This window comes from Ochlerotatus camptorhynchus, unplaced genomic scaffold, assembly GCF_037179485.1.
Source record: "Ochlerotatus camptorhynchus isolate MF236.1 unplaced genomic scaffold, CSIRO-AGI_Acam_v1.1 ptg000203l, whole genome shotgun sequence".
NCBI lineage: Eukaryota > Metazoa > Arthropoda > Insecta > Diptera > Culicidae > Ochlerotatus > Ochlerotatus camptorhynchus.
The window spans coordinates 3149735-3161915 of NW_027040693.1; the positions used below are offsets into that span (position 1 = coordinate 3149735).

Consider the following 12181-nt stretch of genomic DNA (forward strand, 5'->3'; position numbering starts at 1 on the left):
TTTATAGAATTTTATAAAACTTTGCTAAAGTTCAGTGGACTTTATAGAAGTTCAGTTAAATTTGTAGAAATTCAACGAACTCCGTAGGAGTGCTGAGAACTGTATAGAGATTCAGTGATTTTTTTCTTCAGTCTGATAGAAATGTTGTAAAATAAGGAGGACTTTAGTGAATTTTGCAAAAAATCAAGGAACTTCGTTGAAGATCAGGTATTTTTATTTAACTTCAGGGAGTTTCGTAAAACTTTAGGGAAATCGTAAACTTCAGCAACATAATATAAATTCATAAAGCTTAGTAAATACTTTGGAAATTTGGTAGAGCTTCAAGGAACTTAGTAGACATTTAGTAGATTTAAAAAAATGCCCACGACTGAAAGTCTCGTCAGAACATATTATACAATTATACAACAAAGAAGTGAAATCTTTCTACAAGTCTAGGAAGCTTCATACAGGATCAGGGGACATTAATTAATTTCATGACACCTCACAAATATTTAGAGATTCTTTTTAAGGTCAGGACATTTCGTTACATTTAAATGTATTAGTAGCTGTATTTTCGAAACAATAAACATTTCGAGCAATATCATTTCGTGTAAGTCATTGTGTTTCTTGTTATCGTTTCACGATGAACATTCCTCCTGTCAAACATGACTTGACTATCGCTTGTTTCGTTCGTCATGTGCATCAGTTCATTTGAAGCAAAGACTTGTTTTAATTGGCGCAATGAATTACTCGAACAATGCTTCCTTCGTTTTTTCCACTTTCACTTAAATTCGTTACCCATTCGACTGGTCACGCGTCGCATCGTTCGCCTTTAAAATGTAGTATCCGCACAATACCGGTTGCAGATAGGGATGGCATCCGGATTGTATGTAGTAGTTATGGTATGTTATTTTATATTAAACGAAAATTAAATTAACGAGCTATTCTGGAATCCAAGATGGCGTCCATCGGGTTCTGGAAAAGTCTCAAATACCCAAAAATATGGGTATTTTCGGAACGGGGACGACGCGTAGATGCCGAAAATCGATATCCGATGACATTTTGGAATACTATCTTCGGTCCCAAGCTAATCGATGCACCCCTCGAAATATAGGAAAATACACGAACCCCTCATTTTATCTGTCAATCTTTCATAGAGTTCTCTACCACCGTTAGTATAAGTGAGCAGTTTCACTAATACATGCGTTTTACTGGTTGAGAATAATAAACAAATCTCTGTCAAGTCGAACACTTTGACAGCTGATTTCGTGGTTGAAAATAATAAACAAATTGAGTTTGCACGGCTACACTAGCAAGATTGTATAAGTGAGATTGACTAGAATGGGATACGTTACTTGGGACCAATAAGCTAGTCAAGTAGTGAGCCAATTTAAAATCGTTAGTTGCCACCGGTTGCTAATATTAAGGATCTTAAAACTTTCCCGTAGTTCTTGACGTTTTTGAAGATCTCAGAGCTATCCTGGAGTTATCAAAATTTCCTTGAAATTCCCGGAATTATCATGAAATCCTCAAAACTATTATTCCCGGAATATGTCTGATGTTAAGGAGAAGCTTTAAAGACCCAACAAAATTAGTCATGATTTTTTTTTTTAATATTGGAAAAAAAAAAGATATAGAAACCCTGTAACCGTTCGTGAAATTGCTCGAGATATTTTAAACTCAGTGGCTTAAGCGCCACTCTCTTTAGGAGAGACCACTTTCCTTAAACTTTGCCCGACGAATTGTGAATTTGCCTCAGGTAACCTCTTGAACCGTCGTTGGATACTAACTGCAAAAATTAGCAAGTATTTCATCTAAACAAGCTCGAAAGCGATCAATCAAATTACTCCGACGTATTCATCTACCGAACAAAACGGAAGGAATGTCTTCTCCTCTTGCGTAACGAAAGAAATCGAAAACGTATCGTAGTGAGAGGGTTTGTTTTTGTTTATTACTTTACTTGTACAGGCTCAATCGAATAAACTTTACAGAGCCAAGTTATCATTTTTTGAACATTATAAATGTCTAAATCAAAAATTAAAGGATTTGAACCGATTACTCGCGGTCTTCTCGAGGTTAGTGTATGACAATTGTTTGGATCGGGAGAGGGAAAGGAGATTTGGAATATGATTTATGATTAAAAAATTTCACTATTTCACTATCGACGTTATATCAACTCTGTTATTATACAATTATTACAGAAACAAATATACAAAAACAACACACACGGACAAAATACAAACTAAACACAAGGTTAATCAAACTTAATAATATTCCTAAAGAAAACATATATGAGTTGCATAAACTCCAGATCGCGTCTAGCCAAAATATCCCGAACTGGAACATTAGGTTGTCTACCTCGAGCCCGAAGGGAATCGTACAACTCGGATCTGACTCCACGGTGCTCAGCACATGACCAAATAATGTGATCTGCGTCCTGGTAACCTTGTCCACATTCACAGAGATTACTGTCCCCCAGCTCAACACGGAACAAGTGAGCGTTTGACGAGTAGTGATTGGACATGAGGCGAGACATCATACGAATGAAGTCTCGACCCACATCCAACCCCTTGAACCAAGGACACTTCGACACCTTAGGGATGATTGAATATAACCATCGTCCCAAACTCCCTTCACTCCATTTATTTTGCCAGCTGGCGAGGGACTGTTGACGATAAATGAAGATAGACGATTTGTCGATCGTAAATATCGCCTTCCATAGCGCCCACCTTTGCAAGCGAGTCCGCCTTCTCATTGCCCGGAATCGAGCAATGAGATGGGACCCATGCAAAGGTGATGACAAAAGATCTTAAAGATAAAGCACTTAGAAGCTCTCGTATTTTTGGAGCGAATAGCCTCGACAGAACTGAGACTATCCGTAAAAATAAAATAATGATCTGGTGCAAGTGAGGCGATCGTTTCTAGCTTATAATGTATTGCCGCCAGTTCAGCAACATATACGGAACAAGGAGCATGAAGTATTCGAGAGGTGCTATGAAATTCGTTATAAATACCAAAACCAGCGGACGCCTCTATTAGTGATCCATCTGTGAAAAACGATCTTGCGGAATCAACTTGGTCAAACTTTGCAGCGAAAATTTACGGAGCATGGAACGATGATGCTCTGGGATTCCGCGAATCTCTTGCGTCATGGATAGGGACACGAATAGGGATTATGCTGGGAAGGGCTGACTTCCTGTGTTAAATATAGGTAGTACAAAGTCATAAAACATGTTTGAGGATTTAGCTCCAGAAGCTTCTCAAAATTTTCGATCACCAGTGGGTTCATTACTTCGCAACGGGTGAGGAGCCTCAGAGATAACTCTGAAAAACGGACGGATAGTGGCAACATGCCCGCCAGCACTTCGAGACTCATAGTATGAGTCGAGTGCATGCATCCTAACGCGATACGAAGACAACGATACTGGATCCGTTCCAGTTTGATGATGTGCGTTTTAGCCGCCGACTGGAAGCAAAAACTACCGTACTCTAAAACCGATAAAATCGTTGTCCGGTACAACGTTAGAAGATCTTGCGGATGGACTCCCCACCACTTTGCGGTAATTGTACGGAGAAAATTGATCCTTTGTTGGCATTTCAGATACTCAAAGTGGGATCTCCAGGTGCATTTTGAATCAAACCAGACCCCAAGATATTTGAAGGACATAGAATGAGTGATCGGTTTACCCAAAAGTTGAAGCTTTGGTTGTGCTGGGCTATGCTTCCTAGAAAAAACGACCAACTCAGTTTTCTCCGTGGAGAATTCGATACCTAGCTCGATAGCCCAAGTAGACAAATTATCTAAGGTATCCTGTAAGGGTCCTTGCAGGTCGGCCTCTCTGGGCCCTGTCATAGACACTACTCCGTCATCTGCAAGTTGTCTCAACGTGCAGTTGTCACTTAGACAATTGTCAATTTCTCTGACGTAGAATTTATACAAAAGGGGGCTTAAACATGAGCCCTGGGGCCATGTAGCTAAATCGTGAAGCTGTAGAGTTTCAATGAGAAAAGCTCATATGTTTCTCTGACAGCAAATTGTACAAAACCGATACTGAATCAAAAGCCCCCTTAATATCCAAGAAGACAGAAGCCATTTGCTCTTTTTTTAGCAAAAGCCAACTGAATTTCAGTGGAAAGCAACGCGAGACAGTTGAGTATCTGAGAGTAGGTGGTTCAACTCAACCCATTTGTCCAGGCGAAAAAGGATCATTTTCTCCAACAATTTTCGAGGCTATAACTCTCACCCGCATCCAATCATCCGGAACAATATTAAGCTCCAGGAACTGACCAAACAAGTTCAACATGCGCCTCTTAGCGACGTCTGGGAGGTTCTTCAACAAGTTGTACTTGATTCTATCAGCCCCCGGAGCTGAATTGCCACACGAAAGGAGTGCGAGTGAGAGCTCCAGCATTGAAAAAGGCTGGCTGATCTCGTCTACCGAATTTGTCGTTTCGCGAGGAATCATCTGTGCCGGCACAGAATCAGGACATACTTTTCGCGCGAACTTGAGAATCCAACTATCCGAGTACTCCTCGCTCTCGTTGTTTGAAGACCGGTTACGCATCCTTCGCGCCGCATTCCAAAGCGTATTCATCGAAGTTTCGCGCGATAATCCGTCCACGAATTGCCGCCAGTATCCGCGTTTCTTGGCTTTGATGAGGCTCTTGAGTTCGCGTTCAAGAGCCGAGTACGCTTCGAAATGTACGGGTGTTCCACGTTTCCGGAAAAGCTTAAACGCGTCGGACTTTTTACGATAAACCTCAGTGCATTGCTGGTCCCACCAAGGGGAAGGAGGTTTCCTACGGAAAGACGTTCCTGGAACCGGCCGAGCCACACGATGATGGATGAGCGGTTTAAATGTGGAGGCAGATGCTGACACTCGATGACGACGATCCGTGTGCACAGGTATGCGTGACCACGCACCGATGGTGCGCAAAATGATTGGCGAATTGCCAATCGCAAAAACAATTTTCGATGATGCCGAAAACACTCTTTCTTCTCAGAAAAAAAAACTCACTTTTTGATAAATTTACCGGGAATTATGCCAGGAATCACTAAGCGAGAAAAAAAAACTGATTATTTACGTCAGAGAATAGCGAGAAAACTTCCAAATTAACGGAGCACGAAACAAGTCGACCGTACTAGGACGCAGTGGTGTGAGGGTTTTATTTTTGGGGAATAACATTCCAACATACCTGCGCAGGTTTTTTGATGCGATGAGAGATGCGTTGATAGCGACGGACGAAACGGTGATGGCGGCCTTCCGACGATCTGAGGCGATGGCGAAGGTCTCGGAATGACACCGATCTAGCTTCGGAAATGACGTGTAGCGACGAAGGGTGACCCGTATGCGGTATGGCCGAAATTAGAGGTGCAGAGGTAGTGGCTTCCGATGTTCTTTCGAAAGAGCTGAGCATCGACGGAGTCGAGCTTTTCGCGGGAGATTCGCTCCAAAGAGGAGAGAGACCAACGTACCGTCACACAGTTTCGTGTACTATGATTCCGCTATGACCCCCGAGAAAGAATGAAATCTCCCCCCTCTTTTGTTAAAATTCAAACCGAAGTACGTAATTGGCTAAGCACACAATACCTGACGCTTTTACTTGCAGGTTGCAGTCTTTAAGACTAGCAGTTGGTCAGAGACCGTATGGAAATTACTGTTGAGCTGGAAACTGCGGACTCACTCAATGTGCTTGTGACTTTTGAGCCAGTGTGCACTGTCAAACGGGAGCCAAATATTCAGAAGCAACAAATAGCCGGCGCCGGTGGTGTAGTGGTAAGCGTGACTGCTTTCTCACCCCAATGGGTCTGTGTTCAATCACAGCCGAGGTCGGTAGGATTTTTCTGAGGCATTAAAATCTCTGGTCACGTCTTCCTTCGGAAGGGAAGTAAAGCCGTTGGTCCCAGCCCATGTGTGTTGAAAATGGGTGCGATATCCTACACAGGTGTGGATGCTGCCTTCCTGCACATTCGATTGCCATGAATGGACTTTTGGCCGTAATCAACTAAGAAGGAAAACAGTTTTAAACTTGAAAAAAAAATCAAACAGTTTTCGATTGGCATGCAAAATAAAATCGATCGACTCCGCATTATCCAGCTGTTGAGCACATCGCTTACTGTTTCACTTTTTGATTCGCTGATTTTTTTGCACTTTCACTTCTGTTCTATGTTTTTAAATCAATACTCGTTTACAGTGCTACTAGAAACACTTTGAAATATATTTAACATCAAAAATTAAAATTAGCTTTCAAATGGCCTGTACCGAAATTGTCGGAATTTTCACATGCCAGTACCGGTATTTCGGCACCAGAAAATCATCCGGTATTACCGGTAAAACCGGTACCGGTACTACAACCCTAGTTGGTATTTGCTTAAAACGGTGATTTCACACGGGTTAAACAATCCCACGCATGGAAGCCCTGATCCATCAATCTTATTCGCCGAAGTTCGCTGGAACCAGCATACCGGATTCCAAATGGCAGTATGCCTTGCAGCGCATGACACCTCTAAAATGTATAATGTGTTGAACAAAGGTCGTAAGACAATGTACCAGAATTCTCCGCACATACATTTTAATTAACACTCAAATAGAGCAATGCATTAAAACCTCAGCAGGTGCCGGCACCCGTTCAAGAGAAATCGATAAATTTCAAATTATTAACGGAGATTCCATTACACCTGCGGCAACAAGGTTAGGTTTCTGCTGCTACCATTCTTCCAGCTAAACGCAGGCACTGCTGTAAACAAATTTTGCGAAAACTATTCAACGCCCAGAAGGCAAAACTTCAACCGGAGAATTAAACTTGTCGAAAACTTTGGCTGCTATTGTTTCTGTACAGGAACGAAATCCGACTCCCTTTGTTCGCAAGTAACCGAGATTCAGCTGAAAGCCGGCAGAAGAAACCGGAACCCCACGTGTATGGGAAGAAGGGGACTAGGAAGTACGCTTGTGTGAAAAAGGGTGGGGACGGGGCGCATCATGTTTGGCTTTATGCTGTTATTATATAAACAGATTTATTGCCATCAGCTCGTTATACCTATTATACTCATCATAGTTGCATATTGTTTCAACTTTTACCGGAAGGTGTTGCTCGTACCATCCCCTCCCATTTCCATACAGCGAGGATTCTGAGAGAAGCAACACAAACACGAATCTTCGAACATCATCATCCCACCGCCTTCCTCTATAGTCTATTCCCTTTTAAAATCACCAAGCAAATTCAGTTAAATTGAAGTAAATTTTTTATCATCACCTACTTTCTTTTCCGCATTTTGGCTCCTGCTTGGAGTGCGGCAGTAATACACAGGGACGAGCGGCGGCTGTAAGTGTCTGTCCGGGATCCTAGCCGGAATAGCTACATTATTTATAACGTAAAACTCCTACCATTCTCCAACCCCAGTGGGACGAATCACTCGGGAACCGGCACAAGTAAATGAGATTTTTCCTGGCTGGTGCCTCTGTGATTTTGTTTTGTTTCTCCCTTCTGCCTGGATATTCCAGGAAAAAAACAAGCACATCGTCGGTTGCACGGAGTGAATTTTAACGTACCTTTTCGATTCTTCTTTACTTGCAGAGGAAATCACCACGTCGTTCAACCAATACGGAGCACTCGTCGTCGATTGGCCGCACAAGGCCGAGTCCAAGTCCTACTTTCCACCGAAGGGATACGCGTTCCTGCTGTTCCAGGTACGTACAACTACTAGGTAGCATAGCAGGTTTCCTTCTTCTGACGGGGATGGATTTATATGAAACGGAAATTGAAACACTGATACCAATGCGGATCATGCTGGGGAGCTTCCCAGTGCTGGAATATCATTCAATCAAAATGAACTGCAGCATGGAACACCGTGCGTCTCCATCAACTAAATACGACCAATAACTGTCTAACACATCTACAAAGCTACCTGAAAGCACTCCCAAAAAGCACCTAGTTCCTTTCATCCGTGGTTACAATAGCATCCATCGTCAAAGGGATGCAGGATGCTCTTTTCCGCTCATATTTTTTAACCACTCGTGTACGTGTGGGTGTGCATGAGTTACTCGATGATACTTCACGTGGCCCAATTTAAAAAAAAAATCTTTCGCTTCCCTTTGAACGCTTCCACTTGGTTCTACCCTTAATGGCTGGCAGAATACTACTGCTGCTGTACCAGACAGACAGCACTGGCACACAAACCCGTAGAACAATAAAACAATAAATGAAAAGCTTTCTTTATGCTCCCGGTTCAGCGCTTGTTGGCCCAGCCAACAGCATCCACCGAAACCGCCGCGCACCCGTCCCGTTGCCCAAGTACCTGAATTGATTCGGCTTTCACTATCCTTTTATCCTTCTTCATCCGGGGATGAACAAGCTGCCCGGTGGACTACGTTGCTGCTGCCGCCTTTTGACTCGCACTTTTCGGTGGAAAACTAATAAAGCAAAACTTCCGCTCTGTTTCCGGTGTCGATTCCTTGACTCAGTTGCTTTTGCACAAGAGATGCCTGCTGCATTCAACCTGGTCTATACAAGGTGTAGAATTGTAGGCCTGAATGTATTGGTGCACTTCGTTTTTTACTCGGCTTTCATTCCGCTTCGCACGATTCGTTTCTTTCGTTCACTCAATCACTCTTGTACACGCTAACTTGATAGTACTCATTAATGAATAAAAAAAGACCCATTTTGAAGAAAAGTGGCTTAACTCATTAATGATTAAACAATTTTACCCATTAATGAGTATCTGTTACCCATTAATAATTAACAATTACTCATTAATGGGTAACAGATACTCATTAATGGGTAAACAATTTACTCATTTAATGAGTTAAGCCACTTTTCTTCAAAATGGGTCTTTTTCAACCATTAATGGGTACTTTCAAGTTAGCGTGTAGTGACGTCATGGCGTTTGTTTCGATCGGAGCTTGCATAGGAAAATTAATATGGATTATAGAATTTATGTATGTTACCAAAATTTATGAATGGGCTACCACCAAATGTTGAGATAATTTATTGATTATTGAATTATCACACTGTATACCATGAAAAAGCAGCCTGTTTGTGAGATTTTGCCTGTTATCAAGTAGAGAGTTACCATAAAATAAAAATTGCCAGCTGATATTTTGCGGCGACTTTACAAAAGAATACAATCAAGCAAAATCATCATGCAAAAATAGCTAGGATTTGTTTTACTTCTTATTTCGCAAATTTCCTTTCGAGTGTTATGACGTCGTCACCATCGTCTCCCGCAAAGTTTACATTTTTCCCTCTACCAACACATACTTCAGGGCTAGATCTCCACACCTTGTATAGACCAGGTTGTGCTGCATTGTCGTGATGTACCTAACCTAGGTCTATAGGCACCGGATGCTATGGAGGTGAAAAAAGGAAAGCTGGTTTGGTCGGTACATATACAACAACAGGCCGTAAAGTAACAGAAGTCCGAAAGGGAATCCAAATCGATCTTAATCGAGTGTGAAATTGTCTCCCGTTGTGTCACAATAGCAGTACTGGGTCGTCATGGTGGAGGTTTGTCTTTTTTTTTTGTCTGAAATGTTGAGACCTGTTGATTATTGGCTTCATTTGTTAACGATAGTGCGCTAGATTTGGCGAGTCGAGAATGATGCCTTCACAATTTGATGAGCAAATTAGCAACGGCGATACCCGAGAACTTCGTAAGGGAAGTTGAGGGCTTGATTATTAGTAGCATTTTGCATAGCATTTTAGACACTCCCTCCATTCTCATACCTTTACGGCTTTAGTAAGTAGTGATTATATTTGACATCGTCAATTTCACTCTACAGATCTCTCAGATCTCTACACTTTAACACTTAACTAAATGGATTCTGATGATTTCTCTGTGCTTTAGTATCAATTTGATTCACTTTTAAAGGTTGAGCTAACGCTTATTACCAGCGTTTTCTTCGACAATAGTTGTGTAGTGTTTGCAATGTAAGTTTAAAGGGAACGGATGCCGAAAAAAAAAAGAAACTGGTTGCCGATAAGTCACTCTCACCTGAAAAGCATAGAGCGCCATAAATCACTTTTCAATCAGAGTTTGACAATAGAGCAATTCTAGGCCAAATAGCAAAATAAACAAAAATTCAGATTCGACCTGCTCTGATTTGCATGGAACTTTTCATAGGGGAAATGGCTCTAATGATGGCCTATGGATCTGAGATCGGCCCATCGCTAAAAATCTGCTATTTATTAATTTTATCTAGATGAACGCGTCATTGGAAGGGTACTAATGGATATTTTTGGTCGCTATTGAAAATATAGTCGATTGCTGAATTTAAGTATGGGCCCAAATTAGGGGCATTTAGGCCGACATTACATCCATTTGATTTTTATGGTCATTCATTAACATTTGAGCTGAAATTCAGCCATTTTGAAACTCACAAAAATTCTTCAGTATAACGTATTCTATAGTTTTCATAGCTAGAAAACGGCACTTCCAATCGAAATTACATCAGCAACTTAATTGGAAGGAAAAATATACACGGTAAAAAAATTATGTAATTTTTATGAAAAAAAAAATCAAAAAAGTGTTTTAAACTTAAATAACAGGGCTGATAGCGAGTCACTTTTTAGTGACTTGGTCACTTTTTTCAAACCAGTCTCTAGAAAGTCTTCTTTTTTAAGGCCAAGTCACTGATACTGTTCCATCGCTCGCTTCGTACTCATAGTCAACCATTGTAGTGGCGTTTTGACATTGTTTTCATTAATTTGCCAGCTCTTTCAAGAAATTCAAGGACTGGCCCGATCTCTTGATATCCTGTTTCACACTAGTTTTCCAGGTGTAATATGACGACCAACTTTTTTCTTCCCTGTCATTTATGATCGTTGTCTTCTTGAAAACTTCATCGTCTTGATCTAAAGAAAAGAAAATCACCACTCGATCAAGCCAAATTTAAAGGTAGTACCTGTGTGATGTCGCATTTCAAAAGCGTTGAACGAAATAAATATTTTTTTTTGCAGCCATTAGTCTCAATTATTAAGAAAAAAACAATTAATTGTTAAAATCATAATTCTGAACTACACAATTATTTAATTTTAGTTTATAGTTAAATTCCAACAAACTTTTGGTCCGCTACATCACAACTGGCATCACTAGTGTGCATCTTTCAACATGTAAATATACAGACAAGGCCTGGGACCTGGTTGCAGTTAAGCAATCCTCAAGGTTATGCCAATGCTCAAGGAACTTTAGAGAAGTTCTGAGGGATGAAAGGAAATGCTGAGAATTTCAGTGAAACTTCATAAACAAACTGAGGGAACATAAGGGAAGTTAACACGCTGAAATGATGGGGAACTTACTGGAAGCTTTAAGAAACCTCAAAGCGGTTCTTTAAGAATCTCAGAGAACTTCACGGGTGTCAAGCAAACTTGAAAAATATAGAAAACTTGAGGGTTATTGTGCAAGAAGTTCTAAGCACATCAAAAAAGCTAGATTTAGATATCTCTGGGGAATTTCAGATCTTAAGAGCACTTTAAAGATCTATAATCGTAAATTTAGAAAAAAATCAGGGTAGTTCCATGATGTGTTAAAAAAAAAACCGAGAACCCTTCAGAAGTTCCGAGAATTTCAGGGAAGTACAGACACCTTCAGAGAATGTTGAAAATTTCAGAAATATTTTATATATTGACGGGAATTCTATTTGTTTCCGAGCAGAACCGAAATATTCAATTGAATTGAGAGCTTCAGACAAGCTTCGAGAACATCAAGACAGATCAGATAATCGAAGGGCAGTTCAAATAATTTCAAGGAAATTGTAGAAACCTTAAAGAAGTTTCGAGAAACTCAGTGAATTTCCGGAAACTTCAGCAAAGCTGGCGCTTGGATTTTGGCAAAGTTGCCAGTCTTCTTGATATGATGTCTTCGATAATTGGCAATGCACCCGTGTACTGAATGGGAATTGTGGGTTAGAATCCCACCGGTGCCCTTAGATTTTTCCGATAATATGTGCTTACCTCTCAGTATGTTCAAACTTTCTCATATATAATGGTTATAATACTTCAAGAAAATTTCCGAAACTTCAAGGTAAATCAATTAATTTCAGTTAAGTTGCGGGTTCTTCAAAAAAAACTGATAAATTCAAGACATACTATAGAACTTAAAAGTAATTCAGTAATCGTTTAGGCAGATTTAATAACACCAGGAAAGTCTAGACTATTGAAGAAGTTTAAAATTAGTGTCGATAATTTGAAGAAAGTTCCATGAACT

At 40.6% G+C, this 12181-nt stretch overlaps 2 protein-coding genes across 2 annotated transcripts in view; both read left to right on the forward strand.

The window, feature by feature from the left end:
* Window positions 1–12181, forward strand: part of orb2 — a 1372010-nt gene that overhangs the window by 1333466 nt on the left and 26363 nt on the right. The window contains 1 exon segment of the mRNA XM_065224014.1: window positions 7555–7667. Coding sequence (XP_065080086.1) covers window positions 7555–7667 — 113 coding nt within the window.
* LOC135702960 (uncharacterized) overlaps window positions 1–12181 on the forward strand; it is a 161982-nt gene that overhangs the window by 95144 nt on the left and 54657 nt on the right. The gene's annotated exons all lie outside the window — the stretch shown is intronic.